The sequence below is a fragment of the Brassica napus genome, chromosome A10 (genome assembly GCF_020379485.1).
Source record: "Brassica napus cultivar Da-Ae chromosome A10, Da-Ae, whole genome shotgun sequence".
NCBI lineage: Eukaryota > Viridiplantae > Streptophyta > Magnoliopsida > Brassicales > Brassicaceae > Brassica > Brassica napus.
The window spans coordinates 16,513,555-16,527,239 of NC_063443.1; the positions used below are offsets into that span (position 1 = coordinate 16,513,555).

The 13,685-nt window shown below is 33.0% G+C and overlaps 3 protein-coding genes across 3 annotated transcripts; 2 read left to right on the forward strand and 1 right to left on the reverse strand.

The window, feature by feature from the left end:
• The first annotated feature begins 28 nt into the window (after positions 1 to 28).
• On the forward strand, positions 29 to 640 carry LOC111201501. The gene has a single exon (XM_022693600.2). The coding sequence runs from the start codon at positions 155 to 157 to the stop codon at positions 464 to 466; it is 312 nt and encodes a 103-aa protein (XP_022549321.2). The 5' UTR covers positions 29 to 154; the 3' UTR covers positions 467 to 640.
• A 773-nt stretch (positions 641 to 1,413) lies between these two features.
• Positions 1,414 to 4,119, forward strand: LOC106430934 (probable magnesium transporter NIPA9). The gene is made up of 9 exons (XM_013871730.3): positions 1,414 to 1,672; positions 1,926 to 2,024; positions 2,114 to 2,243; positions 2,315 to 2,403; positions 2,642 to 2,698; positions 2,799 to 2,857; positions 3,095 to 3,215; positions 3,370 to 3,518; positions 3,618 to 4,119. The coding sequence occupies exons 1-9, from the start codon at positions 1,562 to 1,564 to the stop codon at positions 3,835 to 3,837; spliced, it is 1,035 nt and encodes a 344-aa protein (XP_013727184.2). The 5' UTR covers positions 1,414 to 1,561; the 3' UTR covers positions 3,838 to 4,119.
• A 1,876-nt stretch (positions 4,120 to 5,995) lies between these two features.
• On the reverse strand, positions 5,996 to 7,856 carry LOC106430854 (cytokinin riboside 5'-monophosphate phosphoribohydrolase LOG8). Its single transcript, XM_013871652.3, has 8 exons — positions 7,747 to 7,856; positions 7,538 to 7,661; positions 7,059 to 7,156; positions 6,949 to 6,979; positions 6,737 to 6,836; positions 6,586 to 6,656; positions 6,361 to 6,504; positions 5,996 to 6,259 (listed from the first exon to the last, which is right to left on the reverse strand). Exons 2-8 carry the CDS (start codon positions 7,646 to 7,648, stop codon positions 6,164 to 6,166), a joined length of 651 nt encoding a protein of 216 aa, XP_013727106.1. The 5' UTR covers positions 7,649 to 7,661; positions 7,747 to 7,856; the 3' UTR covers positions 5,996 to 6,163.
• Positions 7,857 to 13,685: the final 5,829 nt, after the last annotated feature.

The window sequence follows — 13,685 nt, forward strand, 5'->3', positions numbered from 1 at the left end:
AATTGTGAAATATATGAATTGTGTTTGTGTAACGTCCGAGTGTCAAATCGAGACCAGCTCAAAGACACGGCTCTCGCGTTATTATTCTCTGAGCTGTAACCAAAGAGAAAAGGAGACAAAATAAAAAGAATCTCTTGAACTCTCGCCGGCTTCAATGGAAGACTACTGCAGTCAAAGACCCTACGGAGGGATGCAGATCCAGCCTTACAACGGCGGTCCGGGAACCGGAGACTTCAGGAGCTATAGCGCTTCTTACGGGACGGCGACGGAGAACAATATGTATGATGTGAAGAAGGGCAAATCGGTTGGGAGGTCGAAGTCGTGGGGGATAACTGACCCGGAGCTGAAGAGGAAGAAAAGGGTGGCGAGTTACAAGATGTATAGTGTTGAAGGCAAAGTCAAAGGCTCTTTTAGAAAAAGCTTCAGGTGGCTTAAGCATAGGTACACACAGGTCGTCTATGGCTGATGGTGATTTTCTTTCTTTCTTTTTTTCCTTCTTCTGATCGCTTTGAGTTTTTCTTTTATTTTGATTTCCTCAAGTAACTAATTATGTTGTGTTCTCTTAGTATATCTCTATGTGTTGCATTCTTCAATGTAAGTGTGATTACCACAAAACTATATATGATTATTAGTTTACATAGTTTATGGAGTTTCACAAAGCTTTGGATGAATCTTTTCCACCCGTGAAAAAATGGTTCAAACAAGATTATTGAAAGGTCTCTTGTGTTGCTGCAAGTTCATGACATATGAACCATTCTTGTTTTTTTTTTCATTTAAATAATCTTGTGTCTAGACCTTAGTATGGTTGGGTTTATGTGTTTAACCTTGTCACATCCGGTGAGTGACGAATCAATCTCTCCCTCGTTTGGTTTTACAATAATAATAACATCGGAGTGAATGGAGAACGTATACATATCTTAATACTGGTCTTGCGGATGCTCCAAAACATACAAAGGCCATGGAAACATGATTTTCTTTTAGATTATTTTGTTTTGATTTCAGTCTAGATTCCTTTTGTCAAACACACTCAGCTAGAGTTATACAAATGTTTTTTTTGTTGAATAAACATTCATTTGAAATAATTAAAAATTTTAAAATATTGGCATGCAACACCAAAATCTAGCCAAAAAACACGTTTCTAGGTCTTGATTGTTTGTTTGTGTTGCAAGTTACATTTGTTTGATATATCAGTATATATTTTGCACTTGTCATTTGTATTTACAGAAATATCTTATAAGAAATTAGTAAAAATAAGTCATGGAAACGCAAGTAGCCATGGAGGTTAGGCAGTTTTGCATAACTTAAACCAACTAAACACAAATATTTAATAATCAAGAAATACTCTCGATCAAAAAGTTGTTGTTGACATATTATAGTGTGACACAATAGTCTCCATTATATAATAAAAATTGCTATAAACATAGTAATTACTATTTTATTACAAAAAAAAAATAGGGAGAGGGGGCATGTAATAACGTAAGACATCGGCAAACAAATAATTCCCCCGTCATCGATTCTCTTTCTCGCCGGGCGTTAAAGAGAACACCACCACATCGGATAAATGTGGGAATCGATATGCCTGACGCTTGCGGCCACCGCCGGTAACAACATCGGCAAGGTTCTGCAGAAGAAGGGCACCATCATCCTCCCTCCTCTCTCCCTCAAGCTTAAGGTCCTCTCTCTCTCATGCTTTGGCCTTCGATTGCATGCTGTCTCTGATTCTCAATTCGACGGATCTCTTACGTTTTACATCTGGGAAATTCGAATTCGAGATAAAAATCTAGTCTTTTGGGGGTATTTGATCGGAGTCAAAAATTTCGTTTTTTCGAGTTGCTTTGTTATATCTTAATTTGATCCATATCGTGATGCTTGATCACTTTTCTATGGGAAAGCTCACATTTTTTTGATCATCAATGTGTTGGCAGGTGATAAGAGCATATGCTGTGAACAAACCTTGGGCGTTAGGTTTTCTGATGGATATTTTTGGGGCTTTGTTGATGCTCAGAGCTCTTTCTCTTGCTCCTGTAAGTTCAAAGATTTTGAGATGTCTAGTATTCATAATTGGCTCTGCTTCTTTACCTTAGACACTGACTCTTTCATAACCTGTTGTTAGGTGTCTGTTGTTCAGCCAGTTTCGGGATGTGGACTTGCCATTCTTTCTGTCTTTTCGCATTTTTATCTTAAGGAAGTCATGAATGTTTTTGACTGGATTGGGATCACCGTCGCTGGCATTGGCACCATAGGTAACTTTTGAGAAGATGTGACAGTAGAGAAAACTCACTCACCTATTATAATTTTGAGGATTTTGCTGTAGGAGTTGGTGCTGGTGGTGAGGAGCAAAAAGCATCTTTGATATCTGTCTTCCAGTTACTCTGGCTAGCTCTTGTTGTTGCCATCTTGTTTGTAGGTACCTTTCATCTATGGTATTTCATAAGAAAAGTCTGTCTCTTTTGGCGTCATCTCATTTCCATCTTTTTGGCTTTTCCTTTATCTGTATATATCGTTTCTAAGTCTGACTATTAGAACAAATGGGTTTAATATAATTCCTTTTCATCTGGACTATCGGATACTAGTATCATTTAATTAGTTTGTTAATGGCAAAGTTTCTGATCACTCTCTTGTGTTGAATTTTTGAAACAAGGTACTACTAAATGCGTGGCTTCATATCTATAAACGCCAGCGCAGGGAGCAGGAACTGGTATATCATCCTCTTTTTTGTCTAATTGTTTAGTATCCTCTGATGTTGTTTTCTTTGTATTTCTTCTACCAAATACACTAATCCTAGTTTTTGTTTGCAGATGGAATATGAAGTGGTGGAAGAAATTATATATGGCTTGGAATCTGGGGTTTTATTCGGGTATTTCTTTTTTTTATCGCTATCCATAAACATCAAAGAACATTTAATTTGGTCTATGTGATGAGCCTCTGATATATCCAGTTGACATCTACTCTATATCCATTACCATGTGTTGTTGATTCTAAAAACATCCAAGTACCAATGTGCTTGAATGTGCGCAGGAACATAACTATAGCTGAACTGTATTTTCAGCTTGTTGCATAGCTGACTAACAGTTTTTAACTCATTTAATGACAGGATGGCATCTGTAGTATCAAAGATGGGTTTTGTATTCGTGGAGCAGGGGTTTTCTGCAATGTTCATTCCCATCTGCATCTCCATTAGCATATGCTGTAGCGGAACAGGATTTTTCTACCAGGTACTTGGTCCTTTTCCACTTGCTCATAGTCTTATCTGCATTTGAGTTCACCGTCGTGTATAACATAACAGATTATCTTCCTCTAGTTTGATATTTAGGTAGTTTATGTTATCATGATTCTAGTCTTTGTTTTTTTTTTCCCTTGCTTTATCAGACCCGGGGACTAAAACATGGGAGAGCAATAGTAGTATCCACTTGCGCTGCTGTGGCATCAATTGTATCAGGTGTGGTGGCGGGAATGTTTGCTCTGGGTGAGAAATTGCCCACTTCACCATCTGGTCGACTTTTACTTCTTTTGGGATGGTAACGTTCCTTTCACCATATAATCATTATGCACATAAACAGAACAGATTGCAGAACTACAGTTTTTGGATGATGGTAGAGTCTTGATCCTTTTTGCAGGTTACTTATAATGCTTGGTGTTGTATTACTCGTGACTTCATCACGACTTATCAGACATCTTCCAAGGTCATTCCGGCGTTCTAGACAGACGAGTGTGGAAAGAGGTTTCAACATAAGGCGGACGACATCTCACACGCCAAAGGATACAAACCCAAGCGCGGTTATCCAAGCAGCAACATTGCACCATCTCTTATCATCCGCATCAAAAGAGAAAGACTAAGGCTGAAGAAAACACCAAAGCATTTGTGTCGAATTTTCAGAGTTCATCTCATTGATATTTGCATTTGTGGGAACAGTTACAAGATCAGAGCTTGTGATCAATTCATGACTTAACCTTTTGGTATCTGAACTGTGAAATATAAAGTTCCCCTTGTTATGTGGCTCTAATTGTGCAACCTTTCAGTTTGGGATTATACACGACGATCGCATAGCATGAAGTCCAATGTGATTTTTATGTAAAACTGTTATTAGTTTTTGCTCAAATCATAGACATTTGAATGAACTTGTGAGTTTTGGTGCCAGAACGAAATAAGACTCATCATTATTACGATTAACAAACACACATAATCATTAGTGTCTGCCATACTCATGGTTGCCAATAGGCCCATTAGGTAAGAGTTGAGTGATTAATCGGTCTATTTATTGTCATTTTGCAAGCTAGCAGTAGACCCATTGGAAAATGATGTGCACGTACAGGTAGGTCGTCGGTACTTAAGAGTGAAAAAGACAGGTTAACCAACGTTTATTGGGGAAAAAGATGGAGATGGCATAATAGAAAAAGAAACCGAACATCCAATTAGGTTGGAGCTTAACCTATATATTGGTACCAAATCAGGACATACTTAAAATCTGAGGTAGACAATATATGTTTGACAATGAAGTGACACACTCTTATTTTTCCTCTTTTATGTGGGTCCTTATCCCCACACACACTCCCATTCAGCTTTTGTCTTTGGCCTTGACAGAAAACTCAAGTGTCACTTGTCAAATAATTAAGGTTTCAAGACTATTATAAATCAAAAGATTTATAAGAGAATTCCTATAGATATTCCTCCATCAAGTAGTTTGTAGTTGGACTAGATTGGAAGTAGACAACTTACATACAATCAGAGGCGTGCGAATGGTATAAGTTTTGAGGCATTAGCCTCAGGCCCCACTTGTTTTAGAAAATTTTGGGGTCCCATATTTGTAGTCATTAGCAAAATAATAATATAGTTAGCGTCTTACTGAAAAAAAACCCGTATGTTTTCTTCTAAATAATTCAAACATTTTTCTCTCGTTTCAGTTATTGTCATGGACACAAGCTTTTTTTTTTTTGAACTTAAAGACACAAGCTTTTTCTCTTTTTTTTTTTTGCATGTTGATTTTTTTTTGTCAGTTTAAAAATTAGATATATACTTTTTTCCATCAAAAATATTATATTTCCACCGGAACTTTCTATAATTTTCCTTTTATATAATAACTTCAAAATCTGAAATAACAAAATACCAATTTTTATTTACATTTTATATAAAAAGTATTATCTGACTAGTATTACAATTTGTATTATTATCTATAATAAAAAAAATTGGACTATTTTGCCTTAGGCCCGGCACTGCATACAACTTTATAAAATGCGATGGCAATGTGAGCAAAGTTCAAAGAAAAAGCCAATGCAAATTCAATGCAAATTTTTAAACGTATTAGTGTTTTCATTTGCGGTACATTATTGGTGACAGAGACAAAACATTGATCAATGTTCCTAAAGAGTGGTCAAAACGATAACATCTCTAGCTAGTTTGTTTCTAATTTTTTGTTTAATTATCTTTCGAAATGCTTAGTGGTGGTTGTTGGTAAGCTGAGACCATTGAACTCGTTTTTAACGGATATTAATAGTTTTTATTAATTAAAAGTTTAAAACGGTGGTAAACAAAGACTACATTAAACTTTGACCAAGTCTATAGTTGTATTACTATCTAAAACCATGTTCTATACTAATCATTTATTACCCATGAACGTCATCATCATCATTTTTATAACTACAAGTCAATGACTAATCAAAATGCTCCAACGTAGAAGAAAGGGGAAGACATATCCAACCATTCCCCACCACAAAAGGCACTTGGCAAAAAGAAGAAACCCATCAATCAATGTCCAACTTGGTCACACATCATTCACATTGTTTTGTGCTTTTCTACTGAAGCCATCGAATGAAACCACAAACAAGGGACCACACTCGTACTCCAATGGTTTCATTCACTATGATATGACACTTGTGGGTAGGGACTTTTCTGCATCACCCACAATCATAAAGATTCCTCCTTTCTTTCTTTGGTTGTGAAACCAAAATCAAAACAATAAAGATTGAGTTTCTTCTTTATAAAGAAAGCATCCCAAAAAAAAAAAAAAACTTAAAACTATTTGGGACCCGAATGTGATGTTTCAAATTGCAACAAGATTTTGAGTTTTCTTATACACATTGTTGTGGATTCTGCAAATAAATCAAACTAAAACTTGAAATGGAAGTAGCAGCATATGCTAATCAATAAGAATGTTCTTCTTTTTCTTTATTGATGATTGCTTTGTTGTCCAGGGTAAGCTCCAAGTTCCTCAACATTCCAGCTTTCGTGGGATGCAACATGCTTGTGTGAAGGAGTATATTCCTGTCAAGAATATGAAAAAACAAATTATGAGAAGATACAATACAAAGTGACTACATAATCACACAACAAGAAAAAAAGGGAAGGCTAAGTTGTTTATGTACCTCCATCTTCTCCATAAGCTCTTTGGCTGTGGGTGCAGAAACCACAATATTACGTGCCCCTGGTTTGATAAAACCTTCTTGGACGCCAGTGTCAAATAAAGCAAGCAAATTGTTATAGTAGCCATCAGTATTCAATATACCAACCTGCAGAAAACAATCACAAATGGATCAAAACATAGGATTCAGTAGCCTCTACTTCTTCTTCTTGAGAGAGTATTATAGTACCGTCTTCTTATGGATACCAAGTTGTGACCATGTTATCATCTCCAGCAGCTCCTCCATTGTTCCATAACCTCCTGAAACCAAAAACACAAAAACTTTCAGCTTCATTAAGTTTGCTTTGAATGGGGGTATTAAGACTTTTTTTTTATCTCACCAGGGAGAGCAATGAAGGCCTCAGATTCTTGAGCCATTGCAGCTTTCCGTTCGTGCATGTCAGCAACAACCCTTACTTCTCCAACAGTCTCACCAGATATCTGATGAAGGTTAAACCATACAATCCCCCATATTAACTTATATAAAGCACACAAGAACCAAGCGGTAGCATTGAACACACATTCATCATTGGATAGAAGAAGACTAACATACCTCAATTGGCATCAAAGCTTTGGGAATGATCCTGCAAGTTAAAGAGAATCCAAATCAGAAACTCTTAAAAGAAGTTTGGACATAAAGGGAGGTTGTAAGAGCTGACTAACCCGAGTACATGGAAACCACCTTCATAGACTCTCCTGGATATAAGACCCATCAGCCCAACACTTCCTCCTCCATAAACCAAGTCTATCTTCCTCTTCACCTACACAATTTTTCAGATGGACAATCAAATCCAAAACATGCACAGGATACTTTGAATGAAAACATATCGTAAATCCAATCAACAAAAACAAAGATAACACATCCAGTATACAGATGAAGACCGGTTATAATAGTCAACTAAAATCTCTAGTAGACACAGTACAGACAGAACCACAGACCCATTGTGTTCAAGCCATGTTGAACGAACAAGTTGGTGTTTATGTATTCAAAAACAGAGAAAAAAGCACTGATTTTTATCGTTGTATATCCAGAAAAGTTGATTTCTTTGTCTTATGTTTTGAAAAGTCTATGCCTTTATCACGAAACCAAACGATAAGCAATCATTAGAGGAAGAAAACAGAGAGATAAGGAGAGAGCAAACGAGTTCATTGCCGAGTTCGATAGCAGCATCGCTGAAGACTTCTCTATTACCAGAGTGGCTTCCGCAAAAGACACAAACTTTTTTGAACCTGCTTCTCTGGTTCTCCTCCATTAATGGATACAATCTACAAAGAAGAATCAAAGGTATTTATCAAACAAAACGCAGAAACCCAGGAGAGAGGGGGAGAGATAAAGTGAGAAAGACGAAACCTTTTGTGTGACGAGATTATATACGACGGGAGGGACGGGATCGAATGAGAGAACAAACAAAACAAAACAAAACTCTAATCCCGAGTGGAGGTGTCGGAAAGATAAGCCTCTCTATTTAAATTGTGTTTTTTTTTTACTGTGTTGGTAAATGGTACTAATAAAATAACTGCTATGGTAAAAATTTGGTATTGGATGTAAAAATAGTTTTTGTGGGGATAATCGATGATTGTAGCGTTTTGGAAAATATAAAACGGATCAGTTTGGTATAATATCTTGAAAAGTATTTGGTGAAATCACAACTACAATTTTACTTACTGAACTAGGATAAGACCCGCGCCTTGCGCGGGATTAAGTTATTATTTTTATTATATTTTGGAGAATGAAACAATAGTTTGGCTTCATTTGGATTACGGGTGTTCAATCCGGATATCGGGTTGGTTTCGGTTCGGTTCGTTTTTTTCGGTATTTGGTTAGTAAAATATAACTACTATTCTAAATCCATATTTATTTTGACTTTAGTCTTTCACATACTTTTGAAAGATTTCAACTCGACGACTAAATTGATCAGCCAATCTTGTTGCTTTAAATCATTAGTGTTTATATATATATATATATATATATATATTATTTAGTTTGAATATTTATTAAATAAAAATTCATATGCGTTATATTTTATGATCATTTGTAACTTATTATAACAAAAAAATAATCTATTGATCACAAAATTTTCAGAGTGGGAATATTCAAATTTCTAATAATATATAGACGTTTTGAAAAATTCAAATATAACATATAAGAAAAAATATAAATATTTTTATTATATATTTAATGTGATTTTTTAATATCTTTCAATAATATAAAATTAAAAAAAGAAGAACTAAGATACCAAAATTGTTATCAAATATTTATTATTCATAATAATTAATTTTCATATATACGTTAACCATATTAGGTAATTTCGTAGCTTCTAATTAAGGAAAGTGCAAAAAAAAGTTTGGTAGATTATTTATCAATTCGATAGTTAGTTTAATAAAAAATATAATGTAAGTCAAGATGGACCAACCTATTTTTCTAAGAATAGTATATTTTATATAGTCATTTATTAAATGAGAATTTATAATCATACAGTTCTATGATCATTCATATCATTTTATAACTGAATATTTAAATCATCGATAACAAAATTTTCAATGTGAAATCTTTAATAAGTTTATAATTTATAAATGTTTTTGAAAATTCATTGAAAGTTTTAATATTAAAATATTTATGTAATCTTATGGTATATAGTATAATCTATATATATATATGTTTTATTATTAAATGATATTTTTTACTCATATGGTTTTAAAATAATGTGTATCTTCTTATAATATTAAATAAAAGTTCATATTAATAGAATTTTATGATCATTTGTAACTTATTATGACAAAAAAATAATCTATTGATCACAAAATTTTCAGAGTGGGGATCTTCACATTTCTAATAATTTATAAACGTTTTGAAAAATTCAAAATATAACATATTAGAAAAATTTTAAATGTTTTTATTATATATTTAATGTGATTTTTAAATATATTTTAATAATATAAAATTAAAAAAAGAACTAAGATACAAAAATTGTTATCAAATATTTATTATTCATTATAATTAATTTTCACATATACGTTAATCATATTAGGTAATTTCGTAGCTTTTATTTAAGGAAAGTGCAAAACATTTTTTGGTACGTTATTTATCAATTCGATAGTTAGTTTAATAAAAAGTGTAATATAAGTTAAGATGGACCAACCTATTTTTCTAGGAATAGTATAATTATTTATTAAATAAGAATTTATAATCATACGGTTCTATGATCGTTCATATCGTTTTATAACAAAATATTTAAATCATCGATAACAAAATTTTCAATCTGAAATCTTTAATAAGTTTATAATTTATAAATGTTCTTGAAAATTCATTGAAAGTTTTAATATTAAAATATTTATGTAATCTTATGGTATATAGTGTTTAATACATATATATATATATTTATTTATTTATTTTATTATTAAACGATATTTTTTACTCATATGGTTTTAAAATCATGTGTATCTTCTTATAATAAAAATGTTAAACCGTTGATCATTAATTTTTAACATAATAATTTTAATAGTTTTAGTCATTTATTGTCGTTTTTAAAAATTCAAAATATAACATATACGAAAAAATCTTAATTTTATTTTTATAGCTAATTTGATTGTTTAATTTATTTTAATAATATAAAATTAAACAAAAAATGATGGAGGAGATATACATTGTTATCAAATCTTTATTATTAAAATCATTAATTGTCATATATATATTAGTCATTTATGGTAATTCCGTAGGTTTTATTTAAGGAAAGAAAATATCATATCATATCATTATATCATATAGTTTGACCAACTTATGTATCTAACAACATATAAAAATCGAATGTGGACCTACTTATTTTTCAATTGAATGTAATTGACTACCTAATTGAGTGCCACCTATGCATTGGGACCTCTTTTAATTAATACAAAATTGAGGTTACATCTTTTCAAATGTTCCTCAATTAATATATAAGGGATTAGCAGAATATTCAAAAGGAAAACTTATAAACTAGTAACGTTATTAAATATAACAAGGTGTATGTATCTCGTTATTATTATGATTTAAATGTAAAAATATGATTATTTTATTTTGAAATATTTGACGTGCATAGATATGGCGAACAGAGGAAGCCCACATGAGCCTCCACAGGCTCCTTCCCTCGTCCAACGCCAATCTGTCGCTTTTTGTATTTTTATAAAGTTTACATATAAATAACTGATTAATTAATTAACGTGTTTTGTTGTCTATAACATATCCACTTGGTATTTAATGGGATTAAACGGGACTAACCTTATCTATTTTCTGGTTTTATATTTGTGTATGTGAAATACCTATATGGAACATGTTGGTTCTGGCTCACATAAGGGTGCACATAAGGGTGCTCGGAGCTAGTGGACATAACCACTAAGAATCCGTGGTTAGCATTCGCGTCGAATATTAATGTGTTATGGAGAAGAGTTCGAGAACGTAAACCTAATTCATATTTTTTTAATAACCTTTGTTCCATCTTTTGTTCCCTTCCTTCTCTAGAGAAGCTATCGTTTACAATGTGTTCTAAAATGAAAAAGATAAGAGCAGACTGATTACAGAAAGAAAAAGAGACTAAATAAAATGAAGCAATCCAAAATATCAGGTAGACATTGGGTCGGCTGGATAAATGTGAACCAGGTTCCAATATTTGAGAGAGTGGTGCTAGCGTTGTTTGATGTTTCTTGAGAAGATAATTTGAGCCTAGCTATGAAGAGCAGCTAACTTAGCTCTCAACAATGTTGTGATTTCCTTCGTGAGTGACGAAACTGGTCTTGGTGAGCTTAGCTGAAGTCTGCTATTTCTTTCTTTCCACACAAAATAAGACTACCGCATGCTAATTCATATTCTTTGTAACAAAAATGGATGGGCAGATTCACTAGCAAAAGAAAGACTAAAAGCTGTATTTTCATTTTGTTTTTAGTAGATTTTTATTCTTTGAGTCTGATTTTTGGATCTTGTATGTGTGTCTTCGTTTACTAAGTTGTATGTTTTCTTCCCCGAAACTATGCTGTATGTTTATTTGTACATATATGTGGGAAATATAAAGTTTCTTAGAACATATCTACTGATGATCTTAGAACTTTTCGGAGTTTTTTTCCAAGTCCTTAGTTAATCATAAACGTAGTATCAGGTCATTTTCTTCGAGTTTTGACTCCATTGTTATGTTAATAATATATTTCCACTCGATGAGTCATGCGTGACTATGTCATCTAGTACATTCACATTGTTAATAAAGGCTAATTAAGTCACCGGCGGCCTAAACTTATCGTAAATGTTTTCAGTTACCACTACCAGCTTTTTAGCTTTTTTTTGTTGATGAGTTTTCTTGCCTTCTTAGAAAGAGTTTTGTAGATTTACGATTCTCTAAACAAAATAAATAGTATTAGCCTATTGATCGGTATCTAACAGGATTTTATATAGATTATAATACGTGTTTTCGTTAGCATTGACCTGAGTGTATAATTTCAGTGCAAGCACGCAAATGCACGCACCTAGAAAGCTATGTCGTTATATAAATATGCATTTCTTTGTTCTTTTTTATAATGTGATCCCAAAGATTTTATAAATCTAAAGACTAATTTCTAAGAGGCCCGCAGAATCCGTCTTTTTTTTTTATAACATCGTTTTTTATATTTCATTTTGCTATAATCGTACATGACCGTATCTTTCTTTGCTCACGATATCTAAAATTCGATTGAAAAATTCTGTGTGATTACTAAAATTAAAGTAACATGAATGATTCATTTATCTTGATTTTTTTTTCATTATTGCACTAGGAAGAAGATGCAATATATGGATGATGACGTTACATAGAAAAATACATTAAACTTTTAATATTTTAATTTATTTTCAAAGACATTAGAAAGATGATGTTTCAAACATGGCTTACCCAAAATTGATTGTCCTCTCTGTACGACTGTACCGGCGCAAATGAGAACTAAAACTGTACAGGGCAAGCATTGATGCATGTTTTCTTTAACACCTAACAAAATTTTGTATTAGTGGATGTCTTCATCCTTTCTTTTTTTAACAAAAGACAGGTGGTTTTAATCCGGTTTTACGAAGTGGGTCTTATCGAAAATCTTTAACCTAATTGACTAAATAAAATGTTAAGATGACTTCATACATGAAGTTCAAATAAAAAATGGTTGAACGTTGGAAGAGTTTAAAGTAAGTCGCATTCGAAAATCTTGTAATCCTTATAGATAAAATAAAACCTTGTTTAATTCCTTTGGGAACAGCTCCAAGTTCAAGTGTTGGACGGATCATTAGGTTTTGTGTTCGTTTGGACTTACTTAACTTAGGTCGCTTCATAAGCTTACTTATTACTTGCACCACAAAATAATTATATGAGCAGAGGATTAGTCAATGAGATGGTCGCTTCATAAGCTTACTTATTACTTGATACAATTGAAACACACGGAGGAGGTTCTTTACTGTTGTGGTGGTAACGTGGTATAATGTATTTTGTCAGTGAGATTGGGCGAATCTAGAACAAAATTCAATTGGGTGCATTGTTGTTATAAAACTATAAAAGTGTCACAATGAAGAATTGAGCTAAGTTGATTATGGGTGCATAACCCATTTTTTACCATCTCATCCAGCTAAGTTTTAATAATTCTATACACAAAGATTACATATTAATAAAACTATGGGTGCACGTGCCCACATTCCCATTAACCTGTCTACGCCCCTGGAGATTACCACGAGGCTACAAAGTACAGACACAGACGGAGCAGGTTCTGCCTTGCCTTTCCTCCTAACGGTGCTGTTCTGTCAAGTGGTTCTTCAATTAAAGACAAACGAGCCCAGTTCTATTGGAAGCCCAATAAAACTACACAAAGTAAGCTCAAGAAGCAAATATTGTGTTGGGCTCGTTGTTATTATTTTATCTTCTTCCTACAAACACAAATGTGATCGTTGTTCGTGCTTGGGCTGTTACATAGTTTTTTTACAAATTAAAAATAAAAGAATAATAAGAACCAAGATACAGCTTTTGAGTTCTGTTAACATAGCTTAAGTCCCTCCCCGAGATTAGAACAAACGTTGAAGTAGATTCCACGAGCTTCTGCAGCGAAAGATCCAAATTGTTTTGGACGTGGAAGTATAATAATAACATACATAAAAATCAATGATCACTATCATTCTTTTTTTCTTTTTTTTTACTGTCATTCTGACCAGATGAAATAACATTTATGATTTTCTACAATGAAAATCTATCCCAAAATCATCTATAGATTTGTTTAATTCAATCCTAACATGGGTTTTTAGAAGAAAAGAAAGAAACACTAACT